Below are 18,734 nucleotides of genomic sequence, written 5' to 3'. Positions count from 1 at the left end.
TGTACAGTACAAATACAACACCTTAAAGCGGTCATAACTACGGTTTCTACTATAAATATACTAAAGATTTTTTTATCGCCGATTTTCAAATTTTTGTCATATCTCGGCAGTCTCATAATGTAATTGAACGTCCCAACATGTTCTATCTTTAACCACTTTCACAGGAAAGAATACGTTGCTTTTCAACTACAAGCTGAAACTACATGTATGTACACTTTAATGTGGGTTCGAAGATACTTTTGATTTTCTCATATTAGGATGTTATCCAGCTAGCTTGCATAAGAAGTGTAGTTCTAATTAGGAAATCGCGCATGTCGGAGATACTGCATGTAAGGGCTCATATGATTTTCGTCCATTCGTAGGTCGCCATATGACCTAAACAGTGTCTTTGTGAATTGAAACTCAAATAAAATTGTAATAACCAAAGATCGACATGTTTAATTTTCAAGCAAACTTATTCTGGCGTACTTGATCATTTACACACACGCTGTGTCCGTATTTTCAGGCGAGGATCGATGGTTATGCACCCTTCTTCTACAGCAGGGATATCGAGTTGACTATGCAGCTGGATCTGATGCTTTCACGTATGCTCCTGAAAGTTTTGCTGAATTCTTTAATCAACGTCGAAGATGGATGCCATCTACCGTTTTCAACATCATCGACCTTCTTGCTGACTACAAGAACACAGTATATGTAAATTCCAATATCAGCATGCTGTATATCCTGTATCAAGGTGCCTTGCTATTGTCTACCATTGTTGGCCCTGCAACTATTATAATGATGATTGCTGGCGCTACCATGGTTGTCTTCAAAGTTACTGTCATATGGGGATATGTGATTGCTCTTGCCCCTGCGATATTCTACTTTATCCTGTGTTTTTATGTGAAGGAAAAAACTCAAATTCAAGTAGCGGGGATTCTCACAGCACTATACGCGTTTGTTATGATGATCGTATTCGTCGGAACTATAGTTACCGCTGCCCAAGAAAGCCCATTTCATCCAAGTGTCATATTTTTAGGCTTTCTTGTTATAGCCTTCACTTTTTCAGCGCTGTTGCATCCAAAGGAGTGGTCATGCATTATTTTCGGTCCTCTTTATTTTCTTCTTATACCAACTGGCTTCTTACTTCTCAATATATATTCATTGATGAACTTGAATAATGTCTCATGGGGTACTCGAGAAGTACCGAAGAAGAAAACTCCAGCTGAAATAGAAGAAGAAAAAAGGCAGGATGAGGAAAAGGAAAAGAAAAAGAAAAAAAGAGGCTTTTTTGGTAGATTCTTTCCTACATTTCCTACTAAAGAATTCAAAGATATTCTACATAAACTCACAGAGAGTCAAAATGCAAAGAAAGAGGATTTAAATTCTAAAAGAACAAAAAAAATTGGGTGAAAGGGAAAATTAAACTCATTTTAAGGGAAAAAGGGGAACCCAAAAAATAAACCTAAACGCACCGCAGAAAAACCCCTTTTTTTGGGATCAACCTTCAAAAAACCTTTTCAACCCCGGATATACAAACCTTCACAGGTCCCAAAAACAAGGATATTGAAAAAAACCCCCAAAAAGAAACAGCAAAACAAAAATTTATGCCAAAAAAAAATTTACCCGCTTAAAAAAAATTTACGATGACCTTAGGAAACCCAAAATACGATAGAGTTTTAAAAAGTTTGAAAACTGGTAAATCCCGCTTGGGGAGAGTGAAAAAACTAGGGCTGGGAAAATTATTACAACTAGCTTCAGAGGAACTGAAATTTTGGAAGAGTTTTATAACAAAGTTAGACATATTCTGAACGTTCATTTTTGGCCCTTTTCAACTCGGGTGGTTCAAGAATTCCTACTTGAATACTGTATAACCCCTTAGGATATGTTACCTGCTTTTTAAATTTGTCTTTTGACGTGTTGTCTGTGATATGCAGTCTTCATAACCTCAGATCCCCTTTCAAAATTCAATTTTATTTATTTCCGCCCATTGTTTTCTCGTTTAGGGTACATGCATTCTTTTGCTTGGGGACAATAAGCAACTTTTTATGGAATGGCACTTCTGTGTCACATTGAAGGTTCCATGATTACAGCCGTATGAACACATCTGCGGATGTTTTTAAATCCAAATTTTCACCTTTTTTGTGTTAAATGTTGAATTCTGCATAAGCCGGTGCTATGGATCGTGGACAGTAACTTGCACTTTTCAGTAACGTCCATGAACAGGCTCAATCAAACCTAGCCTGCAACATTTTCAATTTTGTCGTGTTGGGCTTTCTATAGAGAATCATTTTTTTATCTATTTTATTGTCACATAGGATATCTTGCCTGCTTTTTAAAATTTGTCGTTTGACGTCTTGTATATGATATGCAGGCTTCATAATCTCAGATCCCCTTTCAAAATTCCATTTTATTTCGTTCCACCAATTGTTTTCTCGCTTAGGGCACAAGCATATTTTTACTAGGGGACCATACGCCGCTTTAAATGGAATGACAATTCTGTGTCACATTGAAGGTTCCATGAAAACCGCCATATGAACACATCTACGGATGTTATTGAAATCAAATTTTCACCATTTTCATGCTGAATGTTAAATTCTGCTTAAGCGGGTGCTAGGGGGCGTGGACGGTAACTTGTACTTTCTAGTACCGTCCATGGACAGGCTCAATCAAACCGAGCCTGTAATATATTCAATTTTGTCGTTTTAAACTTTCTTTTGAGATTATGGTTTTCTCTTTTTTAATAAATTGTACGAAATTATCTAAAATAAAATTGTACTAAATATACTCTGCCGTGAATTAACCTCTTTTCATTCATTCTCAAAATTTACTTTTGACTTGGGCAATATTATTTTGAATATGTTAATTACGTCGAATGATAAAGTAAAAAAATACATTCACCATGATTACATTGATGCCATACATTTTATGACAAGCAGATATATGGATTTGTTCTAATTATTGTTATCTGTTGTTTTGAAAATCACATTAAAATTTCGAAATTGTTTTTGATCTTATTTCCTTTAATTATTCACGAAAACGCACCAGTACATTATAACAAATTCTTCTGTCTATAAATTCTACTTTGTGCAAAGACAAATATTTGATATGATTACATGGTTCAGTAAATTTCTGTTACAGTAAATGATCAATTTTTGAAATTTTCTTTTTCATTTTTAGATACCTTGAACCAATTGAACTTACAGAAGAGGAGAAAAAGAACATTGCAATGAGTTTGATAGACTTACGGAACAATATTGCACTTGGTATGGCGATGATAAATTTACTATGGATTGCCATCAACTTCATGTTTCAGTTACAAGGTCCGACGACCATACCGTTGCCATTTTCTGTTAGTATATATAAACATTAAAATTTAAAATTACATGAAAAATTTAATGATTTTTTAAGATATTTCAATCTTATAATATAAGCTTACAAACTTTACACAGATGTTATGTAAAATTATTAGATATCTACAAACATTTTCGAAATAAATCGAAATTATTTTAATGAAATTGTTTAACTCGTCTTACTTTTAAATTGCAATTATTTCATTATGTTTTGTTATTTTAAAATAATTTATGTGTTGTTCATTCTGTTTAATTTAATGATTAGATGGACGTTGCTTATTAACAAATTGTTTTTCAGGGTTCGTCTGACAATCCCGATAGTCCTGACTACTTGGAGGAAAACCAAAAAGATACCGATATGAGTGCATCAGACAACAATATCATTAAAGTTGATTTATTGGGATTGCTCTTTATTTTCTTTTACTTAGCAATTCTGTTGCTTCAATTTATAGGTATGATAGTACATAGATGGGAAACGTTCCTGCATCTAGTATCCATAACAAAATTGCCTCAGGTGATTGTTTTAATATCCTTGCATCTTGATTAAATACTTCAATGACGCATTCTTTTTTTCTGTCTCAGATTACCAGTATTGATTGTTTAGTTTTGGCACAAATTATTTCTTGTTAGCTTTTAAAAAGAGTAAGATTTCTTTATTCACATATATTGTGTGTAGCTAGAAAAACATTGAGATATTTTGTATTTTTTTCTGGAAAAAGGTTGGTGTGAAAGCAAAACTGTCTTCGAATGAAGTAAATGTTGATTCCAAAGAAGCAAGGGAAATATTAGAAACAGTATTTGCAGAACCGCTACCAGGTTATTCTGATGGCAGCGAGGACGACGATGAGTTTGAAAAAGAAATAAAAAACGAACTGCGTGTTTTACAGAGAACTGGGTTAAGGTTAAAATTCTTTGCGTTTACAAAATATATATCTTTTTTCAGGTTTTCATTGGGTTGCTTTTTTAACAACCAATTATTTGGGGAAAAAACAGTTTGAGAAACACAATTATATATCACCTGGCGCTTTCAATTTGATTTACAGAAAATGACCGTGAAAAACAATATTCGGCTCTCTTAATGACAAATTTGAAAGGAAATGAGTGCTAATATTTTATCTAATTTACGGTTTGATCTTTAAATACATGTTTTTCTTTTTTGTTTAACCAGTTGACCATACCAATATTGGGCTATTCAAGAGATTGTTTCCGTACATTTTTAAAAGTTTTATTTATCTGACACACTGTGATATTAATGCATAGAATAGCGTATAAAGATATTTGGTGGGAACCTTACACTTATGTAATGATTGTTCATGCCTTTTTAGCAAATCTGAGCACAACGTGCTCATGATGAGCTTGTGATCCCCACCGTCCGTCGTCGTGCTTTGTGCGTCGTCAACATTTATTTTAAACAACATTTTTGCTCCTGAAGCAAATCAATGCACAATAATCAAACTTAACAAGAAAGATCCTTCAGCTGTCCCCTTCCAAAGTTGTTCAAATCCTTCCGTTCTGTTCCATAGGTTGGTCACGCGGCCAGGAAATGAGTTTCAAATAGTTTCTTCTCTGACAGTACGAGGCCAAGAGGTTTGATATTTGGTATATTATATCATCTTAGGTCCTCTAGTGTCAAAATTGGCCCCGCCCCGGGGGTTATAGGTTTACATTAAAAATATTCTTGTCTGAAAGAACAAAGTTCACACCTTTTAACTTTTGTATATAATTTTTTATAGAAGATTGTCTACCACATTTATTCAAATTGTAGCCCTGTGTTCAAAATTGGCCCCGTCCCGGGGCACATGCGTTTTACTTACTTAATAAATATATAAAAAAAACTTAAAAATCTCTCGTATGAAGATTCAAGACTTAGAGTTTAGTTATATGTATATTTTATCATCTATCGGTAATCTACCAAAGTTTTTTTTCAATGTTGGTCCCAGTGTCAAAATTGGCCCGGCTCCCGGGCGTCAGATGTTTTCCTTATCATTTCCTTATCATTGCGTACAGGGGTATCATATGTTTTCCTTTTGATTATGTATATGTAGTAGAAATATAAAAAAATTCTCCTCTGAATTCCCAAAAGCTAAAGGTTAAACATTTTGCTTGAAACACTTTTGGTAGAGGACGTCTACCAAGTTTGTTCAAATCATAACTCTGGAATCAAATTGGCCCAGCCCAAGGGTTCATAGACTTTCTTTATATGTATATAGTAAAGACTGAAAACATCTTCTTTTAAATTTAATACAGTTGTACATTGCCCCCTTGTTAATACAGGCACCGTGCAACTGTAACACAAAATGGTCTAAGTGCAACTTCACGGCCTTTGGATGATATAGGAAGAACAAGACAAATAGATAGTGTAGATGGTATCCAGACGACTATGAGGAAGCATCGTGACGAATTTAGATTAAGGGTGCAAAATGAAGCGCGTAGGGCAAAAGATAAAAATATTAAAGAACCTCACCCAACAGTAAAGAGGAGGAGGTTAAACCTAGAAGCAGGAAGATCAGAGCTTGCATCTAGATTACAGGAAAATCCTTTAACTAGGCAATACTTTCATGAGTAAGTAATGTGTTTATTATTGATTAATAGGTTTAATAAATATAGTGTACTTAAGGTAGTACACTCCTAATGCACTATCTCTACTTTGAAGAGTATTCAAATAGGCTAGAGTCACTGTAAAGGGTATTGAAACTAACGGGTGTGTTTTTTTCAAAAATGAATACATTTTACTTTACGACAAAGTGCATATGTGACGATATTAACACTTACTGATAAACCATTCTTTTCATCCGCATTCAAATATTGTCTTGCTACTGTGCAACTTCAATGCGAAATAATCAAATATAGTTGCACTGTCTATTGAAAAGCGTGTAATATTGTCTTCTGTTGCAGTAATTTTGATGACAGCGGACCTCGGAATAAACAGAGGGACGAGGATGACGAAATCTATGACCGAATAGCATCTAAAGGTAAATAAAGCATGCTTTTTTCTCTTGATTTGTGTATTATGTTGTGCTTTGGCAACGCAATAACTGGCTTTATTTCCATCTACAAAAACCGTTATATTATTTGGTTATGCTTTGCAATCAGTTGCAAGAAAATGTGTGTATGTATACATGATGAGAATCACTGTATTCTATTCTGTTTAACAGAAAGACATAGTATGACTGTAATTCTGTTATTAAACTAATGACTTAAAATCATTATCAAGATCAGAAATGCCATGTTTTCAATTTGTCAATAAAATTATCAAGATTACGTAGAGATTAAACTCAGTCATTTTGAATGGAAAATATGGAACCCCATACTTGTCTCATGGGGTTACGTTTTGTTGTTTTTTTCCTAGAAAGCGTCTTATTCTGTATAAAAGAAGTGTTAATTTGCCAACATTTTATGTGAACCTAACTTAGCAAAGTCTTATTAGGTCAAATATTTATGTTATCTTGTCAAAATATGGTGCTGACTTGTCTAAACACTGTTTTATTGTTTTAAATCAGCATGTGGTCATGTCCAAATTCGATGCCTGATTGAAGTCTTGATATGTCTAACATGCACGCCATATTTTTGAATTTTGATTTCAACTTGTCTTTTCAACCAGTTTTGTTTAAACGTGATGTTGCATTGTCTGAACACTTCTTTATTTGGCAAACATTGGATTCCTCTTGTCCTAATGAGATTCTTGTTTCTTTAAACCCTGTTGTATAATATAAAATTGTCATTTTGTCTTGTCCATATGTGGTATTGACTTGTCTAAACACTGTCACATTTTGTCAGACTGCCATGTAATCGTGTTCAAATTCGGTGTTATCTTGCCTAATAACTGTCTTTGTTTGTTAAAATAACATGTTGTAATGTTCTCATCTGGTGGTAAATTGTCTAGAAATTGGCTTTTTATGTGAAACAGTTGTTTAATCTTGTGTGAACTTGGTTTCAAATTGTCCAATTCATGTCTTTTTATGTTATATCGCGATTATATGATATTATAAAATTGAGTTTTAACAAGTCAAAACCATATTTGACAAAATAGCATACATTTTATCATAACAAGGCATCATTTAGCCCAGTCAACACCCAATTTCGGCAAGATAATACGAATATTGAACGTACTATGACCAATCATTAGTCTACGCTGGCTAATGAACACTTCTGTTCGACACAGTCAGACAATGTTTAGGCATTTAATCACCGTATTTTGACAAAATAAGATAGCAGTTTGATGAAATAAAGCAGTACTTTGACAAGTGAACACAATATTTCGACATGAGAAAACTGTTCCAAATGATCAGATAGTCTTTTGACAAATCAGCTCAACAATTTGACAAAACAGTGCGACTAGCTGACAGACACATTTAAGAAAATGCAAACGACATTTTGACATGAAAACATTACTCTTTGAAATGATTTAACAATGTAAGGACAAGTCAACATCACATTTTGAAATGATAAGACTACTGTTACGTATAATAAGGCAATGCTTACACAAGTCGACAAAATATTATGGCAACACAACACTAATATTTGACATATGTGCGCTTTCCGGGGAAGACGAAAGGAAATGTAACAATACAAGGCAGCTATGGCGTTCCATAGAAAAAAATAAATGCAACACTGATCTTGTCGTTATAGGAAAAGTGGGCCGTCAACTTAGCAAAAGACTTAAATATTATGTAAGATCAGCGAAGAAAAAGAACCCAGATGACACTGGACGTGCAAATGGAACAAGAGAACATCGTGTCGATTTATAAGAAGACCAGCATCTATGGTATACATTCCATTAATATGGAAATAAAAATACGTTTATCTAGTTTTTCACTTTGCATTGTATGTAAAGACGTTCTTTATCTAAATATTTGTTTGTATTTATATAGTACAAAGCATTTGTTGAATGAGTATTATAAGGAAATAATTTTTACCAATATGCTACATGATATTTTGAAACCCTATCGATATCTTATTATGAAATTTATTACATAAACCACCGTGCTGGAGTTTAATAAAACCATCAACAATCAATATTTAACTAGTGAAATTATACTAGTGTAATATCTACATATAGTGACGTCATTTGCGAAAAGCAAAGATTGTGTTAAAGTGCGCTAATGTAAACCTACACTCATTCAATAGCCTCACTGTCGGAGAGTGATAGAACAAATCAACCGTTGATATCCAGGATTTTGGAATATGAGCGCTTTGGTCATTTAGTAAAGTTTGCATGTAAAACATAAAAGTGTTTTTGTTTTCGTTTGTTTTAGTTCTATGTCGATGATATTTTTCAATTATCTAATATAAATAATATATGTGTGTTTTGACATTATCATCTCGCACACACCATTCCTGTTCAATTTAAAATAGCTGCATTCGTCAGTCAACGGATTATTCCTATTCTAATCGATTTATAACAATAAATTGCAAATAATTGCTATGATACAAAACAGAAAGCGAAGGGTCAATTCGAGGCTACATAACTTTCTCTTCATAACCTCCTTCGTCTTAAACTAGTTCCAGTTATATGTTTTTGTTTTTAGTTTAGCATCTGATAGTATGGCAGGATACAATATAATTTCTATAGCTATCATATTTTGTACGCAATTCAGTTATTCCGGAGCCATGTGAGAAAATTTGTATATGCATTAACTCAGTAGTAATTCGTTTAGATTAATGTCTAATTAAACATATCATTCTGCCATTAGTATTTGCCGGCAATATATTATGACAGCTATGAGAAAACAACGACATCGTATATTTCATTCCTTGCATAGTTGCATGATTATTGTTTTTAAATCGCTAAATGGCCATCAAATGATTACGGAAAAACTACGACATTAGAATAACTTAAACAGACAACGAAATGAGTTCGTGCTAATGTCATTATAATGTCATTTAAGTATCATTGTTGGAATACTAGTATTTAGAATTTTCAGAAAAATGTACCATAAAATCAATGGATATTGTGACAATCATTTTTAATTAACATACATTCACACTTCACATATATATTTTTCAACTTGAAAAAAAACGAATAATTTGAATGTAGATAATCGCATTTCATGAAATGTAGGCCGTATTTGATTGAATAAATCTGTCGCATATATTAAACTTATAATTTAACCAAACGAAATAAAAAAAACTATTATGAAAGATTTGATAAAAATATCCAATGGTGTGTAAACGCATACGGAAGTCTTTTAAAAAGTTTTCTCTTTTGTTTAGATAAATGGTGGATAAATTTAGAACAAAATTATTCCAGGTTCGTTGCTGAGTTGATTGAATGTGTTGTGGTTTTGTGTTATTGACCCATAACCTTCTGAAACTGTAAGTGATTAGGTTTTGTCACCAGTACAGATACAGTCCAATGATTAGCCTTTGGCACAAGTAAAGAGCTAGTCCACCCTGCATATCCGTACATTGTGACCAGGCTCTATACTTTTGGAAGCTTAAATATGAAATTGGCAATCGCTTAACAAATCTAATACACAAATTCAGCCGGTTTGGTCTAACTTGCGGAATTCCTTTAATGAATTTATTCGCCGTTCATTATTAGAACTGTTCATGATCAATTTTTATAGCATATCAAGATGGTCAGTTCCGAGTCTCATTAGTAAGTGTCATTACTTCAATTATGCATTTATTTATAAAAGGAAGCCAATGTGAAGTTGTATAAATTCCTTATAAAGACGCTTGACAGCTTTGGTTGTTCATATACGGTTGCTTGCGTCTTAATGGTTCAGAAAGTTTACAACCGTTTATTCTGAACAATGTAACGTTATCTTAATGGCTCCAGCAATTTACAACTTTTATTCATGACAATGTAACATTGTCTTAACCCATTACTTCATGAGCATTTTGTGAAAAATGCCTGTTTTCGTTGAAAAGTATCCCGTTACAAGTTCAAATTGCTATAAAACTATAAAAACTGCTTCAATACTAATCAAACTTGGCACAAATGTTTACTGGACCATTGCCTTTGTAACAACATGCTCAGGCTTAAATTTTCTGTTACCATAGCAACGAGGGGACATCACAAAATTGCCAAAAATCACTATTTGCGTTGATTTTTTCAATCAAAATTGATTTCAAAGTGCTGCAACTTCTCAATGGATTGAGATACAGTCAAATGCTTTTCAGCGCTGGTTACACGTTACCTTATGATTGATCTGGGGTCATATTTAGCCTCTCACAAGTCCAAATTTTTCTTGGTGATTAGGGGGACTGCCGCCCTCCTTCAACACCCTGATGTATCTTTTGGTTGTGGGCCGCGCCGAAAAAGTGGTCAATTGTTTTATCAACATTTCTAAAACGAAAACATGTGTTTGGGGCCCAAACAGGACATTTTTTCACTATTTGTGGCCTAATAGATGGGTGGCTCGAAAACGCGTTTCGCGTATCTATGAGGTAAAGGGGTTAACAAAAAATGATGAAAATACCTGAAATAACCCAAAATCGCGTTTTTCCATGTTTAAACATAGCCTTACATATAAATTTGAGGAAAAATGGTTGTTTTGTAGATTTTTTTTCATTAACACATTACTTCATGAGCATTTTGTGAAAATGGCTGTTTTCGTTGAAACGTCTCCCGTTACAAGTTCAAATTGCTATAAAACTATAAAAACTGCTTCAATACCAATCAAACTTGGCACAAATGTTTACTGGACCATTGCCTTTGTAACAACATGCTCAGGTTTAAATTTCCTGTTACCATGGAAACGAGGGGACATCTCAAAACTGCCAAAAATCACTATTTTGCGTTGATTTTTTCCATCAAAATTGAGATACAGTCAAATGCTTTTCAGCGCTGGTTACACGTTACCTTATGATTGATCTGGGGTCGTTTTTAGCCTCTTACAAGTCCATTTTTTTCTTGGCGATGAGGGGGACTGTCGCAACCCTTCAAACCCTCCAAACAGGAGGGGGCACATCCCTCTTCTGGCAAACCCCTTTGTCTTTGTCTTAATGGCTCCAGTAATTTCAATTATTTATTCTGGACAATGTAACATTGTCTAAATGGCTCCAGTAATTTCAACTGTTTATTCTGAACAATGTAACATTGTCTTGAAGGCTCCAGTAATTTACATCTATTTATTCTGGACAATGTAACCTTGTCTTAATGGCTCCAGTAATTTCAACTATTTATCCCAATCAATGTAACCTTGTCTTTATGGCTCCAGTAATTTACAACTATTTATTCTGGACAATGTAACACTGTCTTACTGGCTCCAGTAATTTACAACTATTTATTCTGGGCAATGTAACATTGTGTTAATGGCTCCAGTAATTTCAACTATTTATCCCAGACAGACAATGTAACATTGTCTTGATGGCTCCAATAATTTACAACTATTTATCCCGGACAATGTAAGATTGTCTTAATGGCTCCAGAATTTAACAATTTATCCCGGACAATGTAAAATTGTTTTTATGGCTCCAGTTATTTACAACTATATATTCTGGACAATGTAACATTGTGTGAATGGCTCCAGTAATTTCAACTATTTATTCTGGACAATGTAAAATTGTCTTTATGGCTCCAGTAATTTACAACTATTTATTCTGGACAATGTAACATTGTCTGAATGGCTCCAGTAATTTCAATTATTTATTCTGGACAATGTAACCTTGTCTTAATGGCTCCAGTAATTTACAACTATTTATCCTGGACAATGTAACATTGTCTTAATGGCTCCAGTAATTGCAACTATTTATTCTGGACAATGTAACCTTGTCTTAATGGCTCCAGTAATTTACAACTATTTATCCTGGACAATGTAACCTTGTCTTAATGGCTCCAGTAATTTCAACTATTTATTCTGGACAATGTAACATTGTCTTAATGGCTCCAGTAATTTCAACTATTTATTCTGGACAATGTAACCTTGTCTTAATGGCTCGAGTAATTTACAACTTTTTATCCTGGACAATGTAACATTGTCTTAATGGCTCCAGTAATTTCAACTATTTATTCTGGACAATGTAACATTGTTATAATGGCTCCAGTAATTTCAACTATTTATTCTGGACAATGTAACCTTGTCTTAATGGCTCCAGTAATTTACAACTTTTTATTCTGGACAATGCAACCTTGTCTTAATGGCTCCAGTAATTTACAACCGTTTGTATTCAGCAATATTACCTGTTTAAATACTATTATTATTCAGATGGAGATACTTCGTTACAGTCCAAGCTTTACTGGACATAAAAAAATTACCTCCACATATTAAATTTTAAATTACAATTTTGTAGCTGTACTTGCCGTTGGTATATTAATTTGCTTAAAGAGAAAAACAACAGAAATTAATATACAAAATATAAAATAATTTATGTAAATGTAATTAAGTTTATCTTATTTAAAGCTACATACCTCCAGATAGGTAAAATATACTTAAACTTAATAGCAATATACTATGAGTTAAAGATATGTCAACATTTTTACAAACCATGTGCTGCTATCCAATATTATATATGTATAAAATATGAGTCATTTAATCAATCAATCAATCAATCAATCAATCAATCAATCAATCGATCAATTAATCAATCAATCAATCATTTTATCATAATAAGACATCGTTACTAACAATGAAGAAATCTCGTTTTTTATACATGTATATGTTAATAACTAGCTCAAACCACTTTTTGTACATTTTGAAAGAGTTGCAAAACTTTCCAAGTTTCGACTAGTAAATTTTAACAAATATAGCATGAATCGTATACAGGTTGGTTATAGCTGAAATATTCATGTTTACAAGTCGACATCCTTTTGATAAAAATTGTAACAACAGTTATCTAGACTTGTAAGCACAATATGCAAGAATGAAAGAAAAAAATCAATAACACAGCACGCTAGCATAAAAGGAACATTTCTTGTAATAAACAACACTTTTCTTGGTATAAGAAAAATGAGCTGCCGCTTCACGACAAAACCAACATAATGCGTTTTCGACCACCATGGATCCAGACCAGCCTGCGCATCCGCGCAGTCTGATCAGGATTCATGCTGTTCGATTACAAACTCTATAACAAGTAGAGAAACTGATAGCGAACAGCATGGATCCTGATCAGACTGCGCGGATGTGCAGGCTGGTCTGGATTCATGCTGGTCGCAAACCCATTATGTTGGTTATGTTGTGACACGGCTCATTAATAATTTAAAATTATTGCCTTACATAATAGATGATAATCACATTATTATATACTTATCCGTATTCTAGATTACAATAACGTAATTATATAATTATTAGTATAATTGACGATTTTGATTATATATACCTTGATTTTCTTTCTGTTTATTATATAAATATTTTGTCAAACAAATTCGATTAAAAGTTATAGTTTGTTCTCCGCTTAAATTTAGTACTCTTCATTATTCATTTACAGAAGTTATTTATAGCTATGTATATATAATTGATTAATGGAGTTTTGTCGGTATATATGATGTATTGCATTGTATGTATTAAATATCCCATTGCTCAGTATTGTATTGATTGTTTTCTTCATATGTGTTTTATTCTTAATTGTAAAATATGTGACCTCAAATTATATTTCAAAATGCTTGTTATATCGATGTACATATGTGTGTACAAGTTATGAAATAAACTCTGATCTGTTCTGTTTTCTCCTGATTTAAAGATATACTATGCTCAAATTTGATATAAAAATATTCAATTTGATAATTGCTACAAAGTCTCTTTGTAAATATAAAATAAACACGTTTTGACGTCAAACACAGTAAATATGTTATGTTTAATATCCTACACACTATAAGTTGTCACAATATGAATATATACTGTCTTTAAAAATAAAAAACTGACAGTTTTTTGTTTTTGATTTTGTTTTGGTTTTTACAGAAAAGACCTACTTTACATGACCTTTAATAGGAAACGCAGATTCCCATACATAGTTTATTCATTCTTTTACTCAAAATAAACATATATTCAAATTATACATATAAAGTAAGAATTTCATATATTTCAGTAAATTTATGTGATTAAAATAATTTACTCAAGTGTGAGCATAGAATACCTTTAAATTAGTAAAGTAATTATCTGATAAGAATAATAAGTATTTAAAAGATTGGTACAGAAAAATTCAGGAGTTAGGAAAAGAAATAATTTTTGTGGCATCTGATAACTTAGATATAATGTCGCTAGTGAAACATATCTGTAACAAAAGTGATATTACATTTTTCACCCTTATATATCAATCGCATGTTTCGCGTACAATAATAATTTGATGAAAAATATACCACTTTTTTCTTTGCGCAAGTCGTGAATATAGCATTTGACTGTATTATATTTATTTACAACCCTATTCAAGATGTTTGGACTCGTTTGTTTTACATTTATTTGTTGATATTTTTTATTTATAGTTCTATTTAAGATTTCTATGTATATACTCACAAAGTATTTAGTATTACAATTAACTGCATATTATCTATTTACAGCTCTATTTAGGGTTTATTTTCATGTACTCAAAGAGTATTTAGTTACTGTATTATTTATGTTTTCAGCTCTATTGAAGAAACAACATAAAAAATACCGGACTTTAAAAGAATTTAAAAGATACCTACTTCTGATGAACAATTTGAGTATACCAAGATGATCTGCAGTGTTTTTAAAATTGGAATAAACATGACATTTTTATTATTTCAAAGTACCATAAATAAAAGATATATACACAAATCAAACTACATATTAATGGTAATCAAAAACGTACACTAAATTAAAAATAGTCTTGAATCATTGATTTAGGATAAATTTTCTTTACTAATGGGTTTTTTTAATAAATATATAGATTTAATTGTATCGGTATCAACTGCACTTTGAACGATCACCACATTTTATAAGCTTGTATATATGTTGTAAATCTCTGGGACCAAACCTTATTGACAAATGGTTGACTGAACATTTGAATAAACTGTTATCAAATCATTAATCTTTGATAAGATTTTATGTTATCATGTATATTTATTTGCAGTGGAAAAAATCAAAGCATATTTGTTTCTTATCTTATACGTGTACTTGTTTTTTTTCCCTTTTTTCCTTTTAATTTTACATAGTGTATAGCTATTTGGCAATGTTGCTTTTATTTGATATGATTATCTAATAATATTAATTTATTTGTTTTACTTGATATATGTTAATTATTTTTTATATATATTTTTGAAGTGATGTTTGAAACGTGGATTTTAAAATCCAATTGCAAAGTCATCAGGACTATCTGCATACGAAAAAAAAATCATATTGATGGATATACTAAAGAACCTAACAAAACAAAGAAAACAGAATTGTTCGTTCTTTTCAGCTAACATATTTATTTCATATCTATTGTACAACTCATTAATTTAAATGTTTTATTTTAATTTTTACGATTTGCAGGCTTTTCCCTGATCAATCATTGCACCGAAGTTGTTGCTGTTTTATTATGACATGGATTTGTATAATCAATAAATCAATAGATTTAGTTTTGTTCCATTCCGGTTGTTTTTTGTAGAAGTTGTGTAATAAATATTCAGAGAAATTTGTAAGAAATACAGACATTAGCGTCAAACTATTGCCATTCCCTCTTGTTCTTTACAATTTACAATGAAGAGACGACTTTTGAATATATTCACATGTCGGAGCGTCGGTGGTTCTACTCGTGCATGCAATAATGCACGGGTGACACCAGAGTTCTTCCTTCACCAGTTAAGCTGAAAAGTCGCAATTTGAACATAACAATGGTTGATGGTGCACGATATGGAATCATCCCAGTCGAGCGTTTTCTCACGTTCATCTTTAACCTGATACATTCTGTAAAAACACTGTGAGTACAAACTCGGTGCATTTAGACAACCAGTTAAGGGTTAAAACATTTATCTACTGCTCCGCTATTGAACGGCCGCACTTCTGTCGAGCAAAAATACAATGGTAACAGGTTACATGTAATAAAGTCTGAACTTAAAACGTTATGATCTTATAATAAACTATTCTTCAGATCAAACTATCTTTTAATTGGCAATACTTAAAGTATATTCAGAACTTTTCTACCTTCTCAACAGATGATCAATGATCTGTTAGTTCAGTTACTATCATCAACATATTAACAAACTACTAGTTATTCGTTGAGGTTAAAATGTCCAGCGTAAAGTAAATGCAGGAATGACCAATTTTGTTTAAGAAAAAACAACATACATGTATGTTATATTTACTTATTTCAGGTTAGACCATGTCATTTAATTAAACTACTCTTACAAGTAGTAGTCCAGTCAATTTGTGAAAAAATACTTCAGAAAAGCACCAAACTTGGTACAAATGGACTTTGATATATATAAGAAAAATTGAGCATGGGACCCATTTTTGAAAATCCAATATGGCGGGAAAAATCCAAAATGGCCGCCATACGTGTTACAAATTTCAAAAACGCTTGTTTTTACTAAGAGAAACTTGATAGATGGATGCATATTAAGGGTTTATTGTAATCAGAAAAAATAGTTGTTAAATTAGTATTTAAAAACATTGCTTTGTCTTTTAAAGCTGTAACATTTAACAGATTTTATTATTTTCTGTTTGTCAATTGAGTTTCACGACCCCGGAAATCCGAAGAAATAGAATATTGTTTAGAGGTCTGTCATCGCTGTATTCCTAAAGATGTTAAGACAGATCATTTTTTTACAACATTCCTTTTTGTTTACAATGTTTAATTTATCAACAAGGAAATACTTATCAAACAGATTAAATAAAAGTATTTAAAAATACTAGCATAACTCAAAAGCAAACGGAAATTAAATATCTGCCCATAAAATTTCAAAATTTGCTATTTGTTGATACCCTGTAAAAGGGTATTAAGAAAAAGAAGGTGTGAATAACAGAATTAAAAAGTAACAGTGCCCAAAAATTTTAAAACCCAGTCTTTTTGGGTATTTGAATTTTTAAATACCCATAAAAATATGAAATTTTATAATAGGGGGCATTTTTTAGAATTTTGTAAAAGAAAAAAACAAAAAAACCTGGCAGACATAAAAATAATTTTACTTTTTGGGTTAAAAAGCAGAAATGTAATGTTACCTATGTCCTGGACTCAAATTTATGCTTTAAACCTAAAAATTTAAATTTTCATTAAAAAAACTTCCCTTTTTTTCCCAATATGAAAGTACTTTACTTGTCCATTTTTTTTGTAAAAAAATAAAATGAAAATTTTTTGGGGAAAATTTTTTGGCAGTTTACGGGACTGGGTTTTTGGGGAAAACCCCTTTTTGATGAAATAACTGCCTTTAAACACTACACATTGGTTTTCGATTGATTAACTGCTAACTTGAAACCAACTTTCAAGACTAATCTAGTGTTTGTTTGTTTGTTTGTTTGTTTCATTTTACGCCTTTTCCCAACAGTATTTCAGTCATATAGGCGGGTAGTTTCCAAACCCAAACCCTTTTCCGGGGAGATTTTACACCCAGTACAGATTTACCTTTCCTCCGCGCTAAACTACCAAAGCATCCCCCGGGGACAACCCCAAACGCCAGAGAGGTAATGGTTTTAAAGTCATCAAACTCTAACCCCTGGGCCACGGGGGCGGCGCTAACCCTAGTGGGGAAGTTACACTTATTTCATTTTTGTAACTAACTTTAAAAACCTTTTTTTTCCCTTGGGGAAAATGTATCAAAAATTGATATAAACCCCCCCACCTTTTTTAAAATTCCCAAACCACCACCCCCTTTTAAATTATGTAAAAATTCCCATTTTTGCCCCCAAAAAGGTCCCCTGTCCCCACAAAATATCACTTTTATTTTGCGGGGGTTTTTCATGTTTTTTTGGCCCCCCGTTTGCAATAATTTTTTCTCATATTTTTAAAAAAAAATTTTCCAAAAGGCAAGTTTTTTCAAGTTTTTTATTTTAGACTTTTCCAAAGTCAACACCCTTTATATGACGAAATTTCCCCGAGCTAAAATTAGATAAAGGAAAACAAGGGACAAACATACTAGATAATTTGGGCCATATCTTGGCATTGTTTTTTTTCTTCTGAAGGGCCTCAAATGTTTGTAAGATTGCAAGGGGATACGTCACCAAGTCAAAGGTTTTAGAACGAATGGGACATTGAAAATGATATGAGTACGCCTTGCTGCCCATAAAACATCAGATACCTAGGGTTTATTTCTCTTAATGCTGACAGTTTTCTTGAATGCAATGCTTGTGGAGAACAGACTTTGTGATTGAATGTGTTGTTTGTTATTATTTAGAGTTGTTCTCAGTCAGTATTTTGTGCTGGGTTTATGTTTGATATAGGCTCAGCAGTTTCTAGACTTGACAACAAATTCCAAAATTTTTAGTTGACATTGCTTAAACAAGACAAGAAGTAAAGAGTAAAGCATATTGATTTTTCATCATCAAAAATCAAGAACGTAAATTCCAAAAAAGGCTATAAAAGGGC

The 18,734-nt window shown here is 32.3% G+C and overlaps 1 protein-coding gene across 1 annotated transcript in view; it reads left to right on the top strand.

The window, feature by feature from the left end:
* LOC132746862 (uncharacterized) overlaps positions 1-15,792 on the top strand; it is a 61,063-nt gene extending 45,271 nt beyond the window's left edge. The window contains exons 34-42 of the mRNA XM_060736135.1: positions 506-1,388; positions 1,697-1,774; positions 3,160-3,331; positions 3,631-3,846; positions 4,052-4,233; positions 5,607-5,894; positions 6,228-6,304; positions 7,962-8,097; positions 14,839-15,792. Of these exons, the coding sequence (XP_060592118.1) occupies positions 506-1,388; positions 1,697-1,774; positions 3,160-3,331; positions 3,631-3,846; positions 4,052-4,233; positions 5,607-5,894; positions 6,228-6,304; positions 7,962-8,080 (2,015 nt within the window). The 3' untranslated portion in view covers positions 8,081-8,097; positions 14,839-15,792. The remainder of the gene's footprint in view (positions 1-505; positions 1,389-1,696; positions 1,775-3,159; positions 3,332-3,630; positions 3,847-4,051; positions 4,234-5,606; positions 5,895-6,227; positions 6,305-7,961; positions 8,098-14,838) is intronic.
* Positions 15,793-18,734: the final 2,942 nt, after the last annotated feature.

Source organism: Ruditapes philippinarum, unplaced genomic scaffold (assembly GCF_026571515.1).
Source record: "Ruditapes philippinarum isolate M1 unplaced genomic scaffold, ASM2657151v2 ctg2866_1_1_1_1, whole genome shotgun sequence".
NCBI classification, from domain to species: Eukaryota; Metazoa; Mollusca; class Bivalvia; order Venerida; family Veneridae; genus Ruditapes; species Ruditapes philippinarum.
Note: the sequence above shows the minus strand (reverse complement) of the source record. Positions and strands in the feature narration are given on the sequence as shown.